This window comes from Ambystoma mexicanum, chromosome 5q (assembly GCF_040938575.1).
Source record: "Ambystoma mexicanum isolate Mex_15411 chromosome 5q, UKY_AmexF1_1, whole genome shotgun sequence".
In the NCBI taxonomy this organism is placed as follows: Eukaryota; Metazoa; Chordata; class Amphibia; order Caudata; family Ambystomatidae; genus Ambystoma; species Ambystoma mexicanum.
In genome coordinates this window covers 1,221,388,967-1,221,415,278 of record NC_090933.1, presented here as the reverse complement: position 1 = coordinate 1,221,415,278, position 26,312 = coordinate 1,221,388,967, and the positions used below count along the sequence as shown (strand labels likewise).

Sequence of the window (26,312 nt, the reverse complement as noted above, 5' to 3'; positions counted from 1 at the left end):
TAGTTATGTTGGGTGTGTGTTTGTGTGTGGTTTGGCTAACCCATACATATAGATTGTGAGCAGCATTTGAAAATATGGGCTAAAATAATGTGCGTTTAACATTCTCGTTGGTTTGCACATTTTTGGGTGCAGTCATCATGAGACAAAAGTGGAAGCCTGGCAGTGATCAGAACAAAACGTAATTCATAATGATCCGTCCAATCTTAGACTTCAGTGTGAACATTATTGATAATCATGCTTCAATTTATGACACAATCGAAAGCCTGTCCTTTTTAATGAGTGGTTCATCAATCCTTACACAGAGATTTGCTCTAATATTTAGCCTAAAATGTGTTCTTCTTTGTGTTACACCATAAATTACCCCAACCCCTCCCTCCAAAAAAATAAATGATTCATACTCCTGTGATGGCAGAGAGGTCCAAGAAAAGTTCTTATTATTCAACTAGCAAAAAGTACCCATTCTCTGAACGTGTTCTGGGGACAGACATGACAACACTCTCATCAATTGTTGAAAATCAATGATCCTGTAGGTCGCTGTTCCGAGTCACTTATCGCTTAATGTGCTTTGCAGTCTGAAGTAAATTGGAGAACGGGGTGGGGTATCCAAATGTCATGTAGCTAGTATAGTCCAGTGGATCCTAACAGGTAACTATACAAAATGTGGTGCACATTGGTGAAATGGTGTGTAATTAGATGAGGAACAACAGCCGGTCATGTGGCACAGCGAGTAGAGCGCTCACTTTGACATCTGTGCAGAGCCTGCTAATGCAGGTTCGAATCCCGGCAGGGCCAACCTCAGCCTTTCATCCTTCCAAGGTCGATAAATGAGCACCACACACTGTGGGTAATAATAAGCACCACTCAAATACCTGAAGGTTTGTAGCGCTATGTAAATGCAAAATTATTATTATTATTCGCCAAATCACAAACCCAGCCGCAAACCCACAGATATTCACTTTTGGAAATATAGATAGATGGCAAATTCCCTTTTATTACAGTGAGGAGGACTATACAAAATTTTAAAAAAGGAGGGATTGAGAAGACGAGGTGAACGGTCTTGTCTTGAAGATCTCAAAGTTTTTGCTTGGGTAACGGTCAAGTGATGAATAGTGGGAGTCGTTGCTGAAGGACGGTCATAGTTGATGAGGGAGCCGCTAGGCAGAGTAAGTCGAACTTGGACCAGGCCAAGACACTTTAAAAACATGTCTTGTGATGAATAGCAAATCGAAGCCCAAGTCTATCAGCATTGAGGATGTTTCAGGGGCTTGAGCAGCAGCTCAACTGCCATCTATAAGCTCTGCATTAATTAAACTTTTGGTTGGATTGTTTTCCTTGTCTGGAGGAGTAGCAGTTGCAGGATTGTTGCTGCGTGGCCTTGCCATAATAAAATAATTATCACTTGCAATACTGTTGAGAATAACTATCCAACAGGTTCTGAGGGATGCACCAAGTTAGATTTAACGTCTTTAAGAAGTTTGATGATTATTTAATATTAATGCTATTTTAGTCCCTAAAGTAGGTCAGAAGTCCTAAATTAGCCTAAGAGAAATCAGATGCAAAGCCTACTACTCAGTGGAACAGGAGGACTCCTTGTGTGAAGCACTAAACAAAGCTCTAGAGCTCTCTGGCCCTTTCTCCTAAACAGGCCCAAACAGGCTTTGAGTCACTGCTGTGTGTTAGCCCAATTCTTTTACGTCTGAGGTACGCCACAGGATTACATAGTTCACCCTGCGACCCACAGTCACATGAAATGTATTATGAAAAACCAGGTTTACAGTGTTGTGTGATAAAGCAGTAAGCCTATGAGTCATAAAGGCTAAGAGAGAAACACATGTCCCTATACTAATCAAATGCTTCAGTTCATGAGAAGAGACCTTAGCTCAGGGTTGTCCAAGTCCAAGTCGCGAGAACCGTAATCCTGACAGATTTTCAGGATATCGCCCTGTTAATCTTCATGAGATCAATTTGCAGACACTGATTCTAAATGCATGCACATTTTTTTCCATGAATATTAGGATATCCTGAACACCTGTCAGGATTCCAGCCCTCGAGGCCTGGAGTTGGACAACCCTGCTTAGCTAATTTAAAATAAGTAAACATAAAAAGACACAGAAATCGGTGTTTCTTGGTATCCCTCAGATCGGTATTTTGTATTTTTGTGCACTTGAGAACAGGCTGTTATTTTGAACAAAATGACCCACAAATTAGTGAAAGGTAGTTCCAGTGTAAGGTGCATTGTTTGATTGAAAGACATATACCGTAAGGTCAAGGGTTAACAGTAGAAACATATGCGAGGGACTACAATAGTTCTAATTTTATGAGGCGTTTTTATACATATTTACCAATTAAAGTGTGCTTCTGTGGGCAGAGGCAGTGGGCTGGTTGCTTACTTTTGATAGGAGGAATGGGGATTGCTGGTTTCCTTCCATTGCTACCAGGTGGCGTTTGAGCCGCATTTTGAAGATTTGCACTGAAGAGGTGGCTTTGATTGACAGCAAAGAGACTTTGAGTGGACAGTGGCAAGCAAGGAAAATGAGCAAAGTTGGGAGGACGCATTGGTGTGGCGGGGGACTGAAGAGACGAGGAGCTTTAAGAAGAAAAGTGCTATGCTAAGAAGTGGGCGTGGCTAGATCATGACAGGCTTTACAGACGCGTGGTGACGGTAGGTCGGGATGGAACTGAGTAGGTTGAAAAGGATGAATGTCACAAACATGACGCAGGCAGAGAGGTTATCAATGCCCTGATACTGAGGACAATGCAGATCAGCACAGGTGTGAATCTTGGTCCTGCACTTAGGGACTAATCTCTGATATTAAGCATGTTATAAAAGATGAATTACATTTATTTAACCATTGGAAGACATGGGGCCTGTGGAGCCAAGATGGGAGCATATTGAGGCTAAAGGGGCCTGGCAGCTGTGTGGTGATATCAGTGACTGGTGGGAAACTTTGTGGATTGAAGAGGAATCCTAAGAGTGGACATTCAAGAATGGCATTATTCCATCTAAGGGGATGTGATGTAATTTACTGTTATTGAGATCAACAATCATATATTGCCCCTAACATTAACTGTCAAAGATCCTGTGAAAGAACCCCCACATCTTTAATGCCCGGGGTGAAATGTTGCCACCACCACAGCCAGCCCTGTGCATCTTGTATTTCCCAAATAGAGAACACAAAGAAATAGGGAGGTGGAAGATCTGCACCCTTAAACTGACCCGTGCAATAATGCACAATTTTGCAGTGTCTTGTCACACTGTATAATATTTTAAGATACAACAAAATTAACATTATTATATCACAATCACAATACATTTCTAATAATCTGCCAGCCCTCGGAAAATTTGTCCAGTTACAAGTCAGTGGAATTTTAACATATTTCGGTCACACTGGAATCCCACAGAATGTTACACACCGCCATAACACATTTGTAGAGAAAAAGTCCTACAACCACTCATTTTCACCGGGACTGCGACCAACAGTTTCAGTATCTCGTGTAAGTATCAATCTCCAGAAATGAATCACAAATACATTTTCACAAGTACATGTCACAATACCTGGAATTATCACATCCCAGCAGCAAGTTCCTCACAATACTGTTATAGCTGATTTGTAGGATTAATAATTGTTTGTTCAATGCAGGGAATGCGGGCAGTAATGCATTAAAACAACCATCCTACAGAAATGTCAATAGAATAAGGAACTAATTCTGCCTGAGTCACTTTGCTCAGAGAAGACCTTCTGACCCTTAGTTTCAAATTGGTCCTAAAGTGTAGCTACAAAAAAAGCAAACAGCACAGCAAGAGTTGTCCACATATATCCTAGAAAATTTGATCATGAAAAGCATGCGTCCCAATATCATGTAATGTAGGGCAGACGATACAATTGTTTACACTTTTTTATTAGAAATAAGACACATTCATTTGTGCTCTGAAAACTGTACAGAAAAGACAGACAAACACAGAAATAAGAAAAAAATGTCTCCAGAATTAACCAAGGTAACTGAGCCAAAAAAAAGGAGAATATAAACTAGTGTGAAACAAACACTTATTTCAGGAGTTATATACTGTTAATGTTCTGTAACTTGACAGGAGAGGGGCAAGGAAGTGAACAAAAAAAAGGATTAAAACAGTAGAAAGATATTTTGTATGCTAAAATTTCATTATGTGTAATTATAATAATTACAATATTATACAACACGGCACGTGATGCCTTGTGCTTTCTCTTCATATAGAATCTAAAATCTGACAATTACATCACAGTTTTTAAGTATTCTCGATTCTTATTTACTATTTGGATTTTTAAACTTTTTTATATATTTTCTGTTTTCTTATATTATACAGTTAATGACAAGACAAATGCCATTTTTTAAAACGTTGGCGCAAAATGCTTGCATATCAAGCAACCTCCATCAAGGTTAATGTGTTTCTGTTTTTTCTCCTACGGACATGTCTAACCCTTGACTTCTTTTTTTTTTACTTCAAGCTCTCAGATCTCAGTGCTGCTGTGGCCAACATGAGGTTTCTCAGTGAGGTGCCTAGTTCTTCAGCTCCTTGCTTCGCCCAATTGAACCCGCGACCGGGGAGCCCAGAGTGCCAGAACTCGCATGAGGGAGGGGCAGTGGGAGGGACAAGGGCTGATTGGCACTGAGCACCACGTGCCACATTGCAGGAGCAGCCCCCCTGCCTCGTCCCAGTTGTCCTGCAGAAGATTGATTTTGATGCACAAGTCTCTTGTATCCTTTCCAGGAAACGACGACTCCTATTGGAACATGAACTGGGTTGTCAAGAGACCTCTACATACAAAAGTGCTGTGTGTGTGTTTGCATTGAGTTAAGCAGCAGCAATTCTCTGGCAGACGTGTCTGATTTTGTAAGCTCTGTATGTCCATGTCCCATAGTCATGGCTCACATGCCTTTGGAAAGTATGTTCACATGTCCGAGAACAGTTCCCGAAGAAGCTGCAAGCGGGCGTTGCTACAAGAGCCTTTTTCAAAGAAGCGCATACCTTTTTGAGAGTTCGCTTTAGCAGACCAATTTCTCTGCATCCCTCCCCGTCGTGAGGTCCTTCAGCTTTGACACACCTGAGACTCATAGCAGGCTTCGGTACTGGGCCTACACCAATGGATTTTCTCTTTCACGGTTTTACCGAGCAGAAGCGAACAGCTTTTTTTCCTGTGAACATTGTGCCAGCACTTGGTACACAGTAGCTTCTATCCAGTCGGGCTTCCAAATGCATTGTCCTTCTTACCTGTGGTCTTTTCAATGCATTGTTAAGCTTTTTCTATTGGATGCAACCGATAGAAAAATCAACAGTTTGTCTCCCTTTTCCAGAGTAACCAGAAACCCTATATGGCACTTAGGCCAAGCTGAACTCAATGTATGAATTTATGTTGTGATTAGTATCCATTTTGATTGCCCTCTCAACTACACCTGATTTGCAAGGGCTCTAGGAAAATACTTTGCATGTCTCCGGGTCTGGCTTTAGGCCATGCCTCTCTTTTCCAGTAATCGTAGCTTCTTCCTGTTTGGCAAAATCTGCCCTTGATCCTTCTCGCTTAAACCTTACTACTGGCCCGCCAACCCCCTCCTCCACCCTACCTGGGAAAGATCATGTTGCGCTCCACCTACACGCACTAGCTCCTAAAAAGTAAGGTCCCTTCTGAGAACAATACTAAAGTATTTTAACAAGGTTTCAAAAGAAACCAAACCTTTCTCGCCTGTTTTTTCATGAATGTTATCATTTTCCTTTGAAAAAAAAAACGAGTCCCTCGCCCCTTCAGACTTCCGTCTGAAGGTCCATAATGTCTTGTCCCACCAGAGGTATCGTGGCGCCTGTTTTCTCCCACTCCACAGTCTTAAGTTCTAAGGGTGACGGTGACACAGGCTCCATGTCCTTTTTAACCCACGACGGGGGAGACTGAATCTTCCGGATTCCTTCCCATGGTCTCTTGTTTGGTGTCTGCTGTTTTTCTTGCTGCGGAAGAAAAGAGAAAACAAACAAGGGTTATGCATTAAAAAAGGCAAACACGCAGAGCAACAATAGCAAGAGAGCATCTCATGACTAAACAGGAAGTCAAAATATGAATTATGACCTCTGTTTCAACTAGTTCACCAACTACTTCAAGCTGGAGACATCATTTCTTCTCCAGATACGACAGGGATATATAGTGCAGATAGCCACTCTTGCAGATGGCAGACTCTACGAAAGACACAGGCTCTCCTCCCCGTCAGTATCAGACTCGCCCTCATGCTTCTACAATTCAGAAAAGAACTCAGTACCCACCTCTTCAAGGAGTCTCTCCTCAACACCTAGGCAATCACGTTACCCCTCGCACCACCTGACTCGCTAGATGATGCCAGCCTTGCTCATCCCCACCACCCAGTACAGCTGTACCCCTCCTGTATGCCCCTCTGTATCCTACTCACGCTGTATATCTGTTATGTACTGTTGCATACCTCTGTAAAGTGCTCTGTTGTCTATCTGTATTGTTGTATACCTCTGTAAAGCATTCTGTTGCTCCTCGAAGCAAGGTCCACGATCAATAAATACCATTGTGTAATAGGAGAGACTCATATATGGAGATACAATTCTTGAAGACCCCATGAGTCTCTGTGCGGCACCCATAGCCACCCTCATGAAAAGACAGATGAGCTAGGACATAAATAATTTGCTATGAGTAACTCAGATTTACCTTTGAAGAGGGCTTTTTTGATTCATAAAAGATGTAACTATGAGTAAGCCGGGCTATTTGTGAATCAAATAGCCCTCTCTAGGAGTAAGTCAAGGGAAAGCCAGAGTTACTCATGGTATCTAAAGAAGTAACTACGAGCAACCCTGGCTTCTTACCCACAGTAAGTTCTTGTGACCAAATATCCATCTCCATTAAAAGGTAAAGGGCAGTTCAGAGTTACTCATGGTGGCAAAAAGGAGATACTATGAGGCTGACTCACGGCAACGTCTTTTGTGGTTCGAATAGCGCGTGAGGAGTAAATCAGGGGTAATCTAGAGTTATTCATCATATGTATTACCCTCCCTATAGGTGGCTCACAATCTCTTGGACTCACGGAAAATTCTGTGATGACCATATAGAGTAGTGTTTTTAGTTCACAAAGAGAATCTCCGGGAGCTGCTCAAGTACACATGTATCCTCCATTGTCTTTGAGACACCGAAATATCCACAGCGGCGTTTGGATAACAATAGACTCTTTGAGGGGCCAGAGACTTTATTTGGTTCAGGAAACTATATGCCCTTAATTATAATAATAACATTAACAATTATAATTATATAAGTATTAATACGAATCATAATAATAGCAATAATAACTATATAATAGATAGTTATTATTATTATTATTATTTTTATTATTATCATTATTATTATTATTAGTATTATTATTGTTATTATCATCACCACAAACTGAAATTTCAGTAGAGTCTTGAATAAATAAGCATTATTGCCCACAGCTCTGAACATGAGCAGAGCAAGGGCACATAAGGTGGGCATACGGACTCATAATAAATAACCCATATAGCCCAGCAGCTGTGGGAAATAATGCCATTAGCCCCCCGGGCAGGATGTTTGGTGGACGCGACATCACTGGTTCTCTGCGACACTGCCTCCATGCCACAGAAATTAAAAACAGACTTCCCTTCCACAGCGTTGATGTCTTTGCCCGTCTCCACAGGCCAAAGATGATATCAGGCAGAGTGCACTGATGCCACCAATTAATAGAATTCATAACCCATGTCTATATGGAGTGAAGGTACATCTGACTTTTTACATAAATAAATGTTAACAAGACGGCTGGGTAAGGGCATACCAATAGTGTTTGATACCTGGTAGCATTAACCGGTAAAAGTGGTCAAAGCATCCAACCAGCAGGTAGACAGGTGAGCAGAGCTCCCACCCAGGGACCTGTAAACCACATGTTCAATTTCTGGCACTCTGAATCACCCTTTCTATCATTTTGAGGGTGGATAAATGAGTACTGTTGAGATCGGTGACAATAGCTTGACAGGCGTGTGACCCCGAGACCATGCTATTTGGCAGTAACCCGCCTTCTATCAGTCATTAGCACCCTCGGTGGACGAGCCAGCCAATTATATGGCTAGGAACACAGGCTTTAACTGCCAGAAAAGCCCGGTACGAGCCTGCTTTCCAAGCTGCCTGATGGCAGGCTTCCCCTGCCGCCATCTTCCCCCCACCCGCCGCCCCATTTTCTTTATTTCTGTTTCCCTCCCCCCACTTACCTTATTTCGGCAGCAAAAAGTGTTGCCGCTGCATCCACTCCTTGCCCTTTCCTCCGGTAGGCTGCCATGGAAAGGGAAGAGTGGCTCCATACCTAGCTCTGCCTTCCCTTTCAATGGCGGCCATCTTAGCAAATGATTTTCATTCATTGAACGGGACGCGCGAGGTGCCCTGTTCAATGCATGAAAATCCTTTTTTTCAGCACCCGGGTTACCAAAGAGGTAACCCAGGGTGCTAATGACGTTAAGCCTCCAATCCAAGGGCTGGAACGGGGGTTAATGTCCCGGATCCCTCCTTATCCACCCTTGCTTCGCTCAAGCCATTAACTTGGGCTGCCGGGCGTTAACCCCCTCCCCCCGCGACCCTGCGTTCCAGCCCTTGGAACAGGGGCTTCACGTCACATTAAACTCAGAACATTGTACGCTACACATTTTTGTTAGATTTTCATTCTCATGAATAATAAACCATTGAGTTGTTTAATGCTCAAACAGTGAGAGTTCATAACAGGTCAGTCCCATTGACTTGGTGGAAAGGGCTGGTGGAGTGTCAGTCACATATGAGCGCTACTCATTTCCCCAAGCATTCTACTGAAGTGGATGAAATGGCATGGGCTCATTACCTGATCTCTGCCCAGCCACATTGACTCATCACATCAGGCAATCTCATCATTTCCTAACAAGCTGTGGCCTCTAGGGGGCTGGGAGGGCTGGGTAAGAGTCACACCTGAATCAATGTCTGTTCTGTCATTTCCATTAGAGGGTAATGTTTATTGTGACTACTCCGACCATCTTTGTCTAATCTAACGATCACAGGTTCCTATCCCAGTGTGGTAGCTGAGTGGCTTGAGTGCCTGCTGCAGAGTATGTGAGCCACCGGCAGGTTCAAAGTTCCAGTTGCAGGGGTATAGATCAGTGGGGTTATGTATCTACTGACAGATATATATGTGTAACTGGTAGGTCACGGGTTTACATTCAGACACTTTTTTCACAGTCTATACATTAAAACATAGTATTAAAGCACCTAGAGGCCACTCGTATGAATGGTCAGCATTACTGTTTTTTCTTATATTGCCTGCCACTTGTTATGATAGCTTAGTGGGTTAATATACCTGTTAGAGTGGAATGTGTATAACCTGCAGTCCATAGGTTGTAATCCTAGCATGTATAACTAAGCTTTCAGTCATTTGAAGTCAATCAAATGACTACTATTTAGATAGAAGGACGGCCCTTTTTTTTAAAATTGGCAGGTGAAACCAGTATAACTATTTCCTATACTCAGAGATTTTGGATTTAGTGACATTAAAAAAAAACACTTTCTTAAAAAAACCTTCTGTGAAAATACTTAAAAAACCTTATGAAAACTTTTTTTTCTGTGAAACTATTTTTAAAAATTATGAAAACATAGTATTCAAATAGTGATTTAAAAACAGAATTTTGAATATAATGTGGGCTAAGATATTATAGCAGAAGGTATTTCATTAAAAAAAAACACATGGAACCTTGTACAATCCTCATACAGGTATATACTTTTTGTAACAATCTCAGAATTCTCACTTTGTTACCTGTGATTAGTTGAAGGCATCGTGACAATTTTCCACAATGTGTCTACAAATCAGATCAGGCAACCTCCAAGTGCCACACACATGTGTATAGCAAAGTTCTGAGATTTCCATCAAGGTCCTACTTTGCAGAAAGGCATTTGCCCCGGACGTTTCCATGAACGTGCAAGTAGCACACTGCCGTGCAGAGTAATGGCAAATGCACCGCTGCCGGCCTCTTTATTCTAATGATAATGGTTGTGTTAAGTCCTATCATTACAGGGTTCCCCAAGTAGACCCCCACAGCAGCTTGCAACCATAACAACAGAGTTGAATTATTCAGAAATCCATCTAAATATTAATTTACATTTTCAAAGTATTTTGGAAATGTTGCCATATTTCGCGGAAAAAGGGGGCATATGATCGATTGGAAAAGCTGAAAGTGAAAAATATCCCAAAACATGTTCACTTCCAAGCACAACCCTCAACAGGGGTTTGCTCTTCCTGCTCCCTTAGTATAGAAGCATGTATGCCTATTTCTTAGACATAGATCTGATATGTAATCGGTAATTATATTCTGTATGTATGTGTTGATTCGGTTATATGTGATCTTACGGACCACAATTACAGAGGGGTACATCTCATCGCGGACATAATTTGGGGGTCCCCATTAAGCCCACCGTTTTCTTTACTCTTATATTGCCACCCCATCCTAACCCATTTTAATCCCATTACCCCACTACCCTTTATTTGTTTAATTAATGTTTGCAGTGTTTTTCGGTATTATGGCCCACTCTGAAATGTGCCACTCTGCAATGTTATTGATATATTGACTGGATACCGATTTCATGCGTTCAAAAGTAAGCACTTCTGTGTAAAGTCACTTCATTACACGTTTGAGACCATTCTCATGAATTAAGCCTGTGTCCTAACACAGTACAGTGGAAATGTCTTTAGCCAATCATACAAGATCAGAAAAAAGCATCAAGAGCTAGGCACTGAAGCTTAACTCCCAGCACCCACAATTGAGGTAAGAATCTGCAGTGTGGGACAAAAGCAGTGGGGGGTTAAGGGTGCAGGTACGGGTGCTGGTGGGGTAAACCCATCTCATCTAGCGACAAGAAAAACGTCTTGAGTTTTTCATATTGATGATAAGGGAATCAAATATGTGCTAATATAGGGTTCATGTATTTTCTAACCCAGGATTCCCACCTCGATGTGGGGGTATATTCAATATATTAATTATTTAATAAGCCTGTGCATTTATAAAACAGCCAATGCTGGAGAACTGTGCAGTATTTAAGCAATATTACCTGGGCAGGGAGGGCCTTTCTGGGCCAGGTAATGGCCGGGGGCAGCAGTTACAAGCCCAAGCGAAGCAGGCTTGGGAAGGGGACAGAGGCCGCGCTGACTTACCTGTGATCCAGCGAGGGAAGATGGAAGCCTCTCACTCGATGGGAGGCCTAAACCATGCCCCCACTGGGTACTAATGTTCTATAATGTGAACCACGAATCATGGTTTTTCAAAACACAAATTCAGGAAATGAGAAGCAGCGAAGGGTAGGTAAGGAACTGACCATGCATTACAAATGTTTGTTCAATTGTTTAACTCAGTATAAGAATCCAGGGGCCAGATTACAGAAACTTTACACCGGTCCAAGTGCAAAGTTTGCTCAGTATTAGCACTAGGGCAAAGTTTGCCCTATTTTTAAATACGCTGAGACACATTAGAAAACTATTGCACCATGACAAGTGCAGTTTGACATATTAAAAGCACCAGGACAAAAATTGCCCTAGTGCAAAAAAGATACATTTGTGATGCATTTTTGCATCAGGGCAAAGTTTGACCTAATGCTAATATCAGTCTATATTAGCACTAGGGCAAACTTTGTCCTGATGCAAAAATGCATCAGAAATGTATCTTTTTTGCACTAGGGCAATTTTTGTCCTGGTGCTTTTAATATGCCAAACTGCCCTTGTCATGGTGCAGTAGTTTTCTAGTGTGTGCCACTGTTTTTAAAAATAGAGAGAATTTTGCCCTAGTGCTAATACCGTGCAACTTTGCACTTGCATTGGCGCAAAGTTTCTGTAATCTGGCCCCAGTTCTCCTAAAAGAGCTGTGCCCAGCGTAGATCCTAGCACCATTTTACATGTCACATGAGCTTTTGAGCCTGGTAGGGCTCATTAGGCAACTCAGTCCAAGCCAGAAAGCTGTGAGGTGCACTGCCTGACCTCTAATAGCAAGAGGCCAGAAGAAACACTAACAAGCATTGACAATACCAACCATGTGGGCTTTTGTGTAGGCACAGGAAACTCACTTGCCGGGCACTTCCATAGTGTTATTAACTGACCATTGATGGCAGCAGGTGCCAAATGGTGTGAGAACCTGGGCATTTAATAGCTGTGTTTGGCATTTGCCTAATACTTATACCAAGACAAAACTGTTGGCTTTGCCAATGCTTGCTTTTAACAGGACTTCAGTGAAGGACATCCATAGTGCTTATACATGGAGTGGCTGAAGACAGATCTTATGACATGTTTATTACATGAGTAGCATGTTTACAACTCAATTTAAGTCATTAACTTTCAGAAGACTGCTTTGCAAAAACCCAGCCAGGCACTGTAAGTGCAAAGTCTCATGATAAGGCTTGATTAAAGTGAGCTCAAAGAGTTCTCATTAGGAGGTGGTCTGGGCAGCCAGAGGCAGGAATGGGTGGGAATAGCCATAAGGATTAGCATGGGCCGGTAATGGGTGGGCACATAACCAAACAAAACCTGCAGGCTTTGTGTCCCTCCTCATATGCCATTACTCTGTGTCGGTCATATGCCATCCCTCCTTGCCTGTATTGTATTGCAATAGTTTAGGCTTAAATGTGTCACAATTGACCCCTAATAGCCCAAACTAAAAACAACACAGCACAGCTGGGCCAGAAAGAACCACCTGCATTGTAAGCGGAAAACGTCAATGTGTCACAGAAGGCAATTAATTCCATCACTCAGGACTTGGCAGCGCGCTGCGGATGTGGCACAGATGTAAGAAGGTCTTCTGTTGCACAAAGCATGGCATCCAGTGAGCCCAGCAGAGGGTCTTCTAATTAACAGCTTTGATTTGCTCTGACATTTTCCCTTTTTCCCTACCTATTTGTTTAATTTAGCTAGCATAAGTGGTTTTCCCTGGAAGGGGTTTGAATAGGAAATTGACAACACGTATTCATTTAACCCATAACATTTCGGCCGAGCAGTGAACCATCAAAGAATGACTGCCATGAAGAAGAAATAAAGAAGATGTGGGGGGAATAGAAGGGAAGTGCGCGTAACTGAGCACTGTTGGTAGCAGGTGCCTAATGGTGCGAGCACCTGCACATCTAATAGCAGTGGCTGGCAAATGCCTAAGACTTATGCACAAGCCAAAACTGTTGGCTTTGCCAATGCTTGTTTTTAATAGGACTTCGGTGAAGCACAGGCATAGTGCTTATAAATAGAGGCGCTAAAGGCAGACCTGGTTTAGACATTGTTATTACACCAGTGGCGTTAACAGCTCCAATTCAGTCATTAGCTCTGAAAACACTGCTTTGAAAAACATTGGCAGCCACTTCAAGTGCAACGTTTGATGGTAATCTTGATTAAATGTTCCCATGAAGAGGTGTTTTACGTGGGGAGGGGCAGGAACTGGGTGGGAATGGCTATAGGGATTAGCATGGCCATGGGTAGTCAATGTATCGGCAAATAACCAAACAGCACCTACAAGCACTGTGTCCCTCCTCATATGCCATTCCTCCCTATCTGTACTATAATGCAATGGTTTTGTTTTAGAGGTGGCTCTGCCACCTAATAGCCCAACTGAAAAAGGAAGAGGGCCTCTACTTCCGAGGTCAACTGAAGGGCAGGAACACCTTTTCCATTTAAAAATAGCAATTCGAATATCATAAGGTTCTTTAAAGCCATCCAGAATGCCCACTGGGCCCTCCACCAACCTCGCCACACTAACAATCTCAACCTCTACACTACAATACACAGCAAGCACACCAACTAAGCTGCTTGGAAATGGTAAATGGGTAACCCTAGCAGGAGACCTTAAACATCTGAACTCCACTGTCACCTCCACTGTCAACTAACAGATCACAGATTTGGCACCAGAAGCATATGGTGCTCATCTCAGGACATTTATTGACTCATTAGTCCTAGAAACAGACCAAGCTTCACAGAGCTCAGACTACATCCATTCTACATGCACAATTGCATTTTCACTCTCCTGAGTAACAACTCACCATCCTTCTCCTTTAGATCCACCAGAGCACCTGGAGACCATGCAAATGTCCGTAGTGAACAATATAGGTCACATTAGTACCTGGTGAGAGTCAAGCAGAATGTAACATATATTCTGATTGGCTGTCGCCGGGTCATTACCCGGCTGAGAATCCCTCGATTCTCAGCTGGGATTCCAGCCGCTTTGTCCACGGTGGGGGGCGTGGCAGCCCCTCAGCCAATGAGGAGGCTGGAAGCAGGGCCAACCTCGCTGCGTGCCTCTGCACGGGTGGAGGCTCCCATCGTCCCCCGCCGGGGATTCAGGTACGTTTTTTTATTTACTTATTTTCCCTCCCTCCTTCCCTCCACCCCTCCCCCAACCCCACTTACCTTCTTTTCCGTCGTCTTCCGGGAGAGAACGCGCTGGGAACACTTCTGTTCCCAGCGCGTCCGCTACCAATGGCTGCAATGGAAAGGGAAAACGAACTCCGTTTTCCCTTCCCTGCGGGCATTTTCTGTGTCCTGTTTTTTTTCATACCTAAACATGGCAGCGTTTTGGGACAGAAAAAAAGCTTTTAGTACCCTGGTCTCTGGCCGGGGTACTAATAGCAATATGCCCCTCGCGGCGGGGGCATTACCTAGTCTGGTAATGCCCCGGCCTTTCGTTAAGGCCCGAGTGAATAACTAAGGGCCCCGGGGCATTAGCAGACTCGGTTATGCTCCCGCCACTCTGGGCAAATTGCTTAAGTAACATAACATAATATAACATCACATAGCATGATTTCATCAGTATAGGATCTCTCTATTTGGATTTTGGAGATCAGTGGACTGGAAAGAACTCTTGTGCCGGCTCAGGAATGAAGCGGAGTTCTGCGTTTTCCACGGGTGAATGAAGTGTTGTATTCCCTCAGGGTCTATTTAGGTCTGTCGCGCTGGTAGTGCTGTGGTGGTCGGAACATTTGAAGCAGCAATATGGGGAATAAAGTGCTTTGGTTCCTAGGTGGGTGTTTACATTTTGGGTAGTTGCAGCACAAAATAATATCGCAAAGCCACAGTGGAGGTCATGCAGATGAATAGGGCTGGGGCGTTTCCATGGGTTATTTATGAAAATGGGTATAAAGGGGTATCAAAAGGGGCTGGGGCTCGCAACATTTTTGGACTTGCCTTGAGTACTTTCCCTATGTTGAGTTCCCAATAGTCCCTGTGCTTTTGGTCTATGAGGCAGATATCCTTGTTGAACACAATGCAATGGACCAGGAATAAATACATTTGAGCTTATCTTATTCAAATGAGGAATTTGGTGGTGGAGAGCTGTTACGTGTTAGCATGCATGTAGGCGGCTCCCCGCCAATAAATTGTTGTCATTTGCATGGAGGAGTGCAAATGTGCAGGGCAAAAGGCGGCGCTGTGCAAAGTGAGAAAATGCATCCACCATGCTTGTATGCCAGACAGTGTTTACTTTTAATTGTGAGTATTTCTTGCAATGCTCACAAGACAAGCAGCGCTCACAATTACAATTAAACACTGTCCAATATGTGAGCAGGAGCATTTGTATGGCGGAGAGCAAGGAAGGTGGCGGAAATGCAATTTGTGTTACTCCCGTACTCTCCGCCGTAAACATGATTCAATATGTGCCATGGCATGAATGGAAGGTGTCAAACCCTTCATCAAGGATTGCTTTACACCAGATTTTGAAGATTGTTAATGCCTGTTGCCCAGTTAGTTTTTGCATTGGAAGCATGGTTGGACTGCCGCAATAAATTGCCGTGTGCATCAATGAAAAGGTGGGCCTCAGTTGCAAATGGCAATGTATTTCTTTATGTGACAGTCTGACTTACTAGTAGCTAAGAGAGAGTTATTTTTGTAAAATGTCTTGAAAAATCAAACAGGTTGCAGGTGCTGATACATTTTAATAGGACTAACTGAAAATGCAATGCAGAGATGGAGCAGAGCATCAGCTTTCAAAGGCGCACAGAATTATTCATTGCACTCTAAACTGTGTTGCAAATCGTGCATTTTAAAGAATGTTTGCTTAGGACCATTGGTCAAAAATGCATGCTGCATGGTGAAGTAACTCATCAAATTGAAAACTGGATGTTGGGCCTGCACTCCAGGTAGTCTGAGCTTGACTTGGAGAGGAGGAAGGTGTTGGACTTCCTGTGCCCGAGTGAGATCCAGCGGGCAGAAACTCTTCTCCTCTTTCTTATGTTTGCCTTTTCTCAAGGCGCAGTTCGAGTTAGCTAAGGCAAATTTGCCTAAAACAGAAAACCGTACAGTTATGGAGGCCTAAGTCGTATAGTTCTCCACTACCAGCCCTGTAGTGGTGTTTGCCCCATCCCAATTTCTGAGTAGGGAGCGTATGGCTGTCATCAGAAGAATGGTAGCATAAATGTAATACTAAATCTGCGGGTGAATGGCCATCATGACTTTACTACTTTTAGGCACCATTTTAGTTCATCACTACCCTTGCCTGTTTGCTTTATGGTCATCCCAATAGTTGTTTGACATTCTTTTTGCATTTCTCTCTCAGAAGGTAAGGTTCTGCTTAATTAGCTGTTGTTTGTTGAGTTACTCTGAGCTCAAACATTTTCTGAGACAGTTGAAAGAGGTTTCAAGTGTTGGGCTATGACCATATGAAAGGGTCCAGTTTGAGCATTATCTTGTGCCCTAATATTCAGGGAAGTTCTGTGTTCATTGTTTTGTCCTTGGAAATATTGTTTGAGATGTGTGTGTTGTACATAGTTTTCAATTTCCTCCCAAAGTTGCGTTTTGCGCACTTCTTTGACTGGGGCACATTGTCGCTCCCTTGGAGAGAATACATAGTTCAGCATGTGTAATGCTATGCCCAGAGAATTGAACAACTGATAGTTGATTGCTGATTAGGTCTCCCTTTGGGTTGAAAACAGTACTTTGATTCGATGTGTCGATCACCAGTTCAAGAAGTGCTGTGATACTTCCTCTTCTCCGAAAGGCACTATCTGATATTCAATGAATATCATGGCGATTCCTGTTCTTGTCACATAATAAAAAAATGCAGTGTTTTCTGATAATTACGTCTTACCTCATGGTCCGGTTGTGTTGCTGGGCAGCATATGTGTTCTTGCATTTGTTTGTGAGTTTATCTCCTTCCTCAGTCTCGTTCTCTTGGCTGGGATTTGATGTATGAGAGGATCCCTTACTTTTGCTGATGCTGTCCTGCATGTCTGCTCAACATATGCTAATGCATAACCTAATGCCTATTACCATCGCAGCCTAATATCTTCCTTGAGTCAAACAAAAGGTATTCAAGTTTGGTGTTTGTGTGAATTAAAAAATGGCCCAATACAGTATCGCTGGCCCACATTATAAATATGTGTCAGCTTTCTTTCTGCTTCACTGGAATTTGAAATGCCAGATCGCAGGTCATTAGTTACCATCTGCTAATTCCAGTAACATCTCTACTGATGCACAGACCTCTGTATTATTTGAAGCTAAGTGCATGCTCCACAGGTGCCCACGCTTAAATGTAAACATCCTATTTACCTTCAGCTCTACCTCCTCTTTCTTTTTTTCACACTTCCAATGCTGTAGATTAGTTTTATGCCAAGCAACTTTCCTATCATTCCCTCATCACTTCTCCCTAACCTCATCCCCATCATTTTTCCCCCTCTTAATAATATTCTGGCTCATTATACTTGTGGTCTTACACTGAGCCCTCCATGGATTTTGGCCTCTGTCTTTGTTTGTTTTAATATTTGTAATGCGCGCCAGACCCAAGAGTATTAGGGCGCGATAAGCATCAAGACGGTTGTTCAGCTTTGGTTACATTGCTGTTCAGGTACAGGCATTTTATGCAATAGGTAGTAGGTAAAGGCAGTTTATACAAGATGAGTCACAGGGCAAACAATTTACACACTATACACAATGTACACAATATGTATGGTAAATACAGAATTACATGGTATGTGTGATGGGGAGGTCAGAGGTCATTTTCCTTGATTCAGTTGATGAGGTTGGACCTAAAGTGAAGGTAGGGTAGATCTTCCCTCAGGGGCGGTTGGAGGGAGTTCCAATATTGGGCGGCTTTTTGCCCCATACCTGACCTCTAAAATTGAAAATGTTTGCTCTTTCTTCTATCCTATCTTGCTCTTTCCAAAGCCTCCGTCATTTCCAACCCTACCGCTTCCCCTCTGGATCCTTATCCATCAGCCCCTATTCCCTCAGGATATAGTCACTTTCCTACCTATCCGGATTCTCTCTTCAACTCCTCTCTCTTCACTGGTATCATCACTCTTTCCTTTAAGCATGCTACTATCCTTCCAATTTAAAAATCCCTCACTTGGCATTTATCTGCCCACTTATAAACATATTACGTCTCTCCTTCTGATCTTCTTTGAACCTGAGTTTGCTGTCCACTTCCAACTTTCTCTTGCACCCATCCAGCTCGCTCCACAATAAGGGCTCTTTTGCAGTTTATTTTTGTTCTCTGTTTGTCCCGTCAGACTAAGCATTCCTCTCTTTTCGACTTATCTGCAGATATCAACATGGTGGATCTTTCTATTCCTTCTTCTCATTCCTCACATGCTATATCTGGGTCTGTTTTTTTTCTGGTTCTCTTCCTATCACTCTTGTTTTCTCTGTTTCTAATGTTTCTGATCAACTTCTTCACACTTGCCTTTCAGCCACCATGCACTGGGCCCTCTCCCACTCTCTTTATCTCAGTCCTTATAAAACAGAGAATCATTCCTTGCCCATCCCTTCCCTATCATGACTGTCCATCAACTTCCTCTATTCACTTTCCTCCCAGTGTTGTCCTGCTCCTTTCTTTTGCTGGGTATTTTGGGCTTTGATGCTGCTCCCTCATTCGCAAAATGCATCCTTTACTTGCCCCCTCGTCTACTTATTCTCTCATTGAATGTTTTTTCACGAGTTGAGAACTACTCCTCACTTCATTCGGGTCTTGCATATTAAGCTCTTTCCCCTCTTTAGTTCTATCTTTAACTCTGATTTTCAACTGTCTTGCTTCATTTCTCCCGCTTATCATCTTTCCTCCCTTGTATGTGTACAATATTTGTTGCACACGTCACGCTTCCTCTTTACTCATATTAACTGTCCGCGGTCTGGCTTGTTCTCAGTCCCCCTTTCAATTATTTTCTCTTTGGGCCAGAACTCTGGAATGACCTCCCTCTCTTTTTATGTTCTGACCCCATTCTTTCATTCTGCCTCTTTTCTCTAACAACTAATTGTGTGGCTATTTCCCAGCATTAAAAATATAGAATTGTGTTAATTGCATTTATGTGTCAAAAATCGTTGGTAGCGCTTATTTAAGTTCTGGCTTCATCAGTTCATATAAATGAAACATCATTTTTTCAAAATGGTATTGCTTGGTGATACAAGTTAGGATTTGTTTTCTTGGAGAGGCTGATTTTACATTCTGCCATTTTTCAATGGAAGTACATTTTTTCCAGTAGTACCATTAATACAGCATGAACAAACAGCACTTATTAGAATACAACATATGAGAACATTTAACATCTAAAACGTCGAAACGCAGACTCCAAACACTCCACTAGAACAATGAGACGCGGGTTCCCAGCTCCCTCGGTGTACTATAATCCAACTCATACAATGCCTCCAATTTCACGCGAGGTCAAGGGATAATGCACAAATCCATCACACACATGATTAGACTATCTCAATTCCAGCCTTCTTTCCTTGATTAAGACTACAATCTGAATTGCTAAACTGCCTAAGCAGGTTAAATACCTTGAAGGCCAAGGGTACATCTGATTAGTAATCCTAAATGCAATTTAAAAACATGCCCTACTTGTGGAAGAGAGAGGACTGACTATTATACTCAGATCAGGTAGCTAGTATAATGAAAGATCTCGAGACGTCAGCTATGTATGTGATATTTCATCGGCTTGAATAAACAAGAGAACCTTTGCGCACATGTCGGTTGCATTTTTTCCCAGATTTTCTGTTTGCAATCAGTTTATTTTGATTGAAGGCTCGTTTTGTTTTCATGTTATCAACTAAAATTCGATTTTATTCAGATATTGCATATTGTTTTTTCAGAGATGAATCGATTTGATCCAATTTTAACCAATTGATGTCAATAGATTCAACCTATTTGAATCATAAATTAGGCAAACCAGGCATTTTAACTCTGAGTTTGCAAACCTTTGCAAGTTAACTCTAAATGTGTGTGGCAGATAATAATGGATTTGAATATGTTATGTTAATATTCTCAATTCTGATTCCAGTCAAGCACTTTATGGTACGTTGACCCTTGTACGCTCTTTTCAATAATTGGTTTTATTCTGTACAGCTCATGCAGCCTCACTTCCTGTTATTTGTCAGGCCTTGGCGATATCTACATGATGTAGGCTCACCTGTGCATTTATGGCATCAGTTTTTCTCCATTATGCAAGGATGGTTAGTATTCCCCAGTGAGAACTGTTGATGAAAGTGAAAGGTAATCGTGACAAAATCAGATAAACCATCAAATAAGACAGATTATCCAGTCCAACTCCTTCAGCAGAAAGAGAAGTTAATATTCTATGAAATATACAGTGGCTCAAATAGATAGCGGTACCACGGAAGGTTTGTGGGCTCCAAACACCCATCATTGCACCCTTAGTGCACATACACCCAGTAAAATGGCATTCTTATCCCCAGACAATGTAACAAAATACTTGCAAAAGATGTCCTTACATTGTAAGGAAAATTTGTGTTTGATTACAAATTTAGCATACCTCTAAATTGCCTCAATCACATTTTGACAATGAAGGAAAAGGGATAAATACATGTTGTGATGCTTCTTTGACATCTGAAGTGTATGTGGACGAGCAACGTCTTTCATGCCTGCATTAGGCTCGGTCTACCCGCTATACTTTAGCAGTGCAGGTGAGACGATGGAGCCACCGCTCAGCGATTCTTAATCATCATGTCACTTCACTGAGAGCTGGGGATGCATTAGCTGCCACTTAGCAGGCAGATGTGTGGCCTGATTTTATGATTCATGTCTAACTGCAAAACTTCGTCTACATGACTTCTTGAGCCGGAAAAAGCCTGGTGCCATAGGAATCAAACTGGGTAATTACGGAGCTGCGTATGTGCTTCAGACAGCTGTCCTGAATCTTCCGACTTCCATATTTACTGGTAATTTAGCTGGGGGCTTTTTTCATTAAAAGTAACATCAATATGTTGAGGCAATTTGGAATGAGGTTGCAGGAAGATTTCTGAATACCTCATTTAATCAGGTTTCTGGGGAAGAGCATGTGCACGTGCATCGAAGGACAAGTGTACGCCGCATGAAGCGTACAGGCGTGGGATTGAAGGCTGAATAGAACAGGGCATGCATCCCCCCCACCCTGCACTTGAACATGTGGGAATGTATTGGGGCTTTCAACGGCTCCATGGTCCTTTGATCCTACCAAGCTATGGGCTATTGACAGTCCACTGTCGATAATGAGCCCTAGCTGATAGATCAAGACTTGATTGTCGTCCTACAAATTTCCCTCATTAATACAGTGCTATTGCTATCTGTGCAACACGATGCATCACAGAGATGGCTGTAATCAGCCATGTGCCAAACCAACTCTGAGTTCAAGCATTTTAAATGGATGGCATTATTTTAAATTCTTGTACATTGGTGACTATCAACTATGGGGAAATATTCCACTGAGGGGTTGCGAGTCTCATCTAATATACAACGAAAGTGAAACTACAGTTCTCTATGATGTGACTCTGAACTGTGAGGTGGAATAGTTCCCCTTAGTTGATAGTCACTGACGGACAATTTTATGCTGCAACCGATTCTTTCTAACGAAAGGTATGGTCCTTTCCTCTAAGAGGGCAATCACTTCCTGTTTTAAGCACAGCCTGAGGTGCTGTGAGGTGTCAGCAGGAGCTCTTGTGAGGTGAGACCTGGCAAGTGCTTGGTCCGACCCATACAAGGTAGATCCGCAGGTGCGTGACATCCCTGCAGTGAAATTAACTTTCTTATTTCACTACAGTGATGTCAAAGTGGGGAGACATGACTTTTCAGTTTGAGTAGATGGGATAACAGGATTCAATGGAATCCATATACAACTAGCATGTTACTTCACTCTCTCTTTCCTATAATACAATCTCCAATCTTCAACTTTCAAAATGCGCGTTCAACCATTTATAATTCAGAACATTCGTTGACACAGTTTCGGTCACGCATCTGAGGAGAAGAAATAGACAAATAATTTGAACCTGGGGTAAAAGATCATCTTTTGGAAAATAGTGCCGGCTGCTGAAATTTTAAGAGACAAGACTATGGGCCTCATTACGACCCTGGCGGTAGGGGTTTAACAGAGCCAGTAGAGCTGCTGGCCCCGTGAACCCCCTACCACCTCATTACGAGGTCTGCTCGTGGGACCCGCTAAAGACGCCTGGTAATTAACATGGCCCATTGTTAGCATCATCCCCATTCCCATTGAGCCATATGGGGCTGAAATGGGAATGGGGATGTCCCGGGTCCGGTTCCCTTGAATGGGGAAATACCGCGCCCTCCAAGCTCGGGATGGCCTGGTATTTCCCCATTCAGGGAACCCGGACCCGGTACCCAGAATGGGGGTAGCAAAAGGCGACATGGTTACCTCCAGGGTCGTAATGAGGCCCTATGTGTGTGGATATCTCTATTATATAGTGTAATGGTTGTCAATGACCATGTCCCAAATTCAAATTCCTGCACCATTAAATTTGAATTAACATGTTAACCAAACATTTTGAAAAATGGTAAGCAATACTACAATCCATAATCCTTCCTGATTAACCAGCATCCCCCTGTTCAATAAGCAGCTTTCTTTTAAAATTGCATTTCAATGGATTTGAAAGGAGCTCATATAATCATTAAAGCATACCAAATCATGTAGAGATTCCCCCATTAGATCTTTGAATAAAGTGCTCCTCCACCATGGATAAAATAAATTACTCACTGCCCACTCACTAACTAATTCAAAGCAATAAGTCACTCCACAATCCATTCAAAGGATCAATCAAACACTTCTTCAATTCAATAACAATAATCTTAGCAATTCCTCAAATAAACATATCTGCACATGTGTAATCCAATCAGTGGCACAGATAAATGCAAACTCCAACCCGTTCACAAAATCAGTAACACACTCCACAGCTCTCATCATCAGCAAAGGTGGTCATTGAAACAGATGAGTTTTCTGCTTCGTCTGGAATAGAGGGAAAGGGGGCTATCTTCCGGAGTTCGTTAGGAGGAAAATTACAGATACCGGGGCTGCTAATAGAAAAACATGTATCTACTAATTTCACAAAGCGGGAGGAGGGAATATTTAGAAGATTTTGACCAGCAGATCGAAGAGAACGCATTGGACAATGGAGAAAGAATTTAGAGGCAAAGTGACTAGGGGCAGTGCCATGAATACATTTAAAAATCACACAGAAGGTTTGAAGAGAATCCTCTGCTGGACAGGAAGCCAAGGAAGGTTCCTATGGTACGGAGAAACTGAAGCGAATCTGGGGTGATTGTGAATAAGTCTAACTGCAGCGTTCTGGGCGTCTTGGAGACAATACATCTGACCAGTTGGGTTGCCCAATAGAAGGGCATTGCAGTAAATCAATCTGGAGTTAACCAGGATCCCTATAACAGCAAGACAATCTGATTCTGCAATGAGGGGCAGGAAAGGTCTCAGCAGTTTAAGTTGTTAGTAAATGGATTTAATGAATTCATTGATATATGAGCTGCAATTTAGAATCGGCTGCCAGATACACAGTAGGTGTTTATGCTTAGTAGAAAATAGTGTTGGAACATCAAAGAGGGCTGGGCAAGGGGATCTCTGAAAGAAAACCAATGGGCCTCATTACACGGTAGGCGGTAAACCTTGGCGCTATTAGTGCCATGGTTCATGCCGGTAATTTACCGGTACCGCCTTGGAGGAAAGGGGAATTGCCGCCATATTCCAAGGTTGGGAAGGCGGTAATTCCTCCTTCCTCCATTGCCCTTCCCCATTCCCATTTTTGCCCCATTGGGCATAATGGGAATGGGGAAGGCGCTAATTGCGGTACCGTAATTAGCACCCCGGTCCCTTTGCGGGTTCGTTTTTTAACGCCTGCTAAAAGCAGGCGTTAATGTACCAACCCGCAAAGGGACCTCGTAGTAAGGCGGTAAGGGTTTACCGGTACCGGTAAAATACCGGTACCGGTAAACCCTTACCGCCTACCGTGCAATGATGCCCAATGAATAGATTTTTTGGGACCAAATACAATCTCAGTTTTAGAGGAATTAAGTTGGAGCTGGTTTTCGAGCATGCAGCTTTTTTTTGTTGTTGTGCACAAGCTAGTACCCGGTTAATGGTTTCCAATGGGTTCTTAAGACTGACATAGATTACGCTCAGCAAAGATGTTTAACAAAGGCTGGGTGTATAGTTGAAACAAAAGAGGGGAAGGACCTGTGGTAAAACGCAAAGAACAAGTAGGGAGTCGGACTAGTGGGTTCCCATTTTAACTAATTGAGTCTGATTAGATAAAAAAAGAGGAAAACCACTTCAAGGATTCCTAAGATACCAGGGCCATAATCTAGCACATTCACAGAATCCACTGATGCTAAATACAACTCGTTTAGTTGATGTTACTGCTATTTTCTGGCAAAGTATATTTGTTTCCATCACTCACCCATACCACATTTTTGGGAGTCCTTATGAGAACAGCGGTAAGGGGTTAACTGCGCCGGTGAAGATGCCAGTGCCGTTAACCCCTTACCACTGCATTACGAGGTTCCCTCGCGGGACCCCGCTCAGAACGTCTGGTCAGACCAGACGTCCTTTGCGGGTCCCGCAAGGAGACCAGGGAGCTAATAACGGGCATGTTACTAACAGGCCCGTTATTAGCTCCCTCCCCATTCCCATTACGGGCCTATGGGGGCTCGAATGGGAATGGGGATGGGTATTTTGAATGGGGACTTACCGGGTCCTCCAAGGTTGGAATGACCCCATAAATCCCCACTAATAGCACGATGGCTGCCTCCAAACTCGGAATGACCCCCTTTGACTGTGAATGGGTTATCTAGCATCAGCATAGTCAGGCTCAATAGCTACTGCGGCACGTACATTACATTACCACTCTACTGCAAATGTATTGCTGCATGTATTGCTTTAAAATGTGTAGCATCCTCATCACAATTTCCAGTGATCAAATAAATTAGGTGGCACAAACGATACACCTACAATATCCATCCAATAATAGCAAAACAACATCAATCTTCCCCATGCCCATAACAGTAGATTCACATATTTCTTAAGTAAAGTTTGTACCAGTGGACACAAATGTAGTAAGAAACACAAAATAACCATATGCACAAGTAAAAGGTTTTGTTGTGCAGTGAGAAGGGGGTGGGGGTGAATGTATAGATGAGGACTGAGGAATAAACCGGTCATAGGTAGGATGTGTAACGCGCACTTGAACTCCACCAGTACAGGAGGGAAAGAACCAGAATAGATGAATTCTTTGACTATGTCCCACACTTTGGAACCTCCTCTCAGCCAACACGAGACACACCCTTTCGCTTCTACATTTCAGGAAGAAGCTGAAGACCCTCCTCTTCAAGGAATGGTTCCTCCCTAACATCTAGATCCACACGCTCCCCTCACCTAACCTTGGACTGAGCAATCTGATACCCCCTATTCGCTTGTTGATCCCTTACTGCAAAATTCCTCCTGCTCCCCAGTTGTTTGCCCCCTCTCTCTTGTATCTCTACTTCCCCCTATGACTTGTAAAGCACTCCTTTGCTTCACGAAGCTAGGTCCACACTAATTGAATACAACAATAATAATAATAATAATAATAATAATAATAATAATAATAATAATAATAATTCTGCTAGCGAGATTAATTACACATTTTGAAGATGGGTGAATGCATGACATTTTAGGCATATCATAGCGTAAGGATGTTTGGCTGGATCCATGTATAAGTGTCATATAGATGAATAACTAAAAGCATGTAAAGATGGATACATGGGTGAAGGACCGGTGATGCAGTGTATATGTGAGAATGTGTGAATGAATGAGTGTGATGTTGAAGTTGTTATTTACATATCTTTAGAAATATTGGAAGTTGCGAGAACTTCAATACTAAAAGTTAGGGGAGTACTACCCCATTGGAGTGCATATAGGGACTACCTGTCAGCATATGCCAACAAGGCTGTGACATGTGACCCCCCACTGTTTCATCTGCAGCAGCCAGAAAGTTTGATTCCTGTAGGATTTAGCATGGAATTGTGTGCGGTTGATAGACTA

General features: G+C 42.7%; 1 protein-coding gene across 13 annotated transcripts in view; it reads right to left on the bottom strand.

Moving 5' to 3' along the window:
- Nucleotides 1–3,881: 3,881 nt before the first annotated feature.
- Nucleotides 3,882–26,312, bottom strand: part of ADGRB1 (adhesion G protein-coupled receptor B1) — a 698,686-nt gene continuing 676,255 nt past the window's right edge. For all 13 annotated transcript variants that reach the window (XM_069621727.1, XM_069621731.1, XM_069621729.1 and 10 more), the window contains one exon: nt 3,882–5,974. In XM_069621727.1, the coding sequence (XP_069477828.1) occupies nt 5,777–5,974 (198 nt within the window). In that variant the 3' untranslated portion in view covers nt 3,882–5,776. The remainder of the gene's footprint in view (nt 5,975–26,312) is intronic.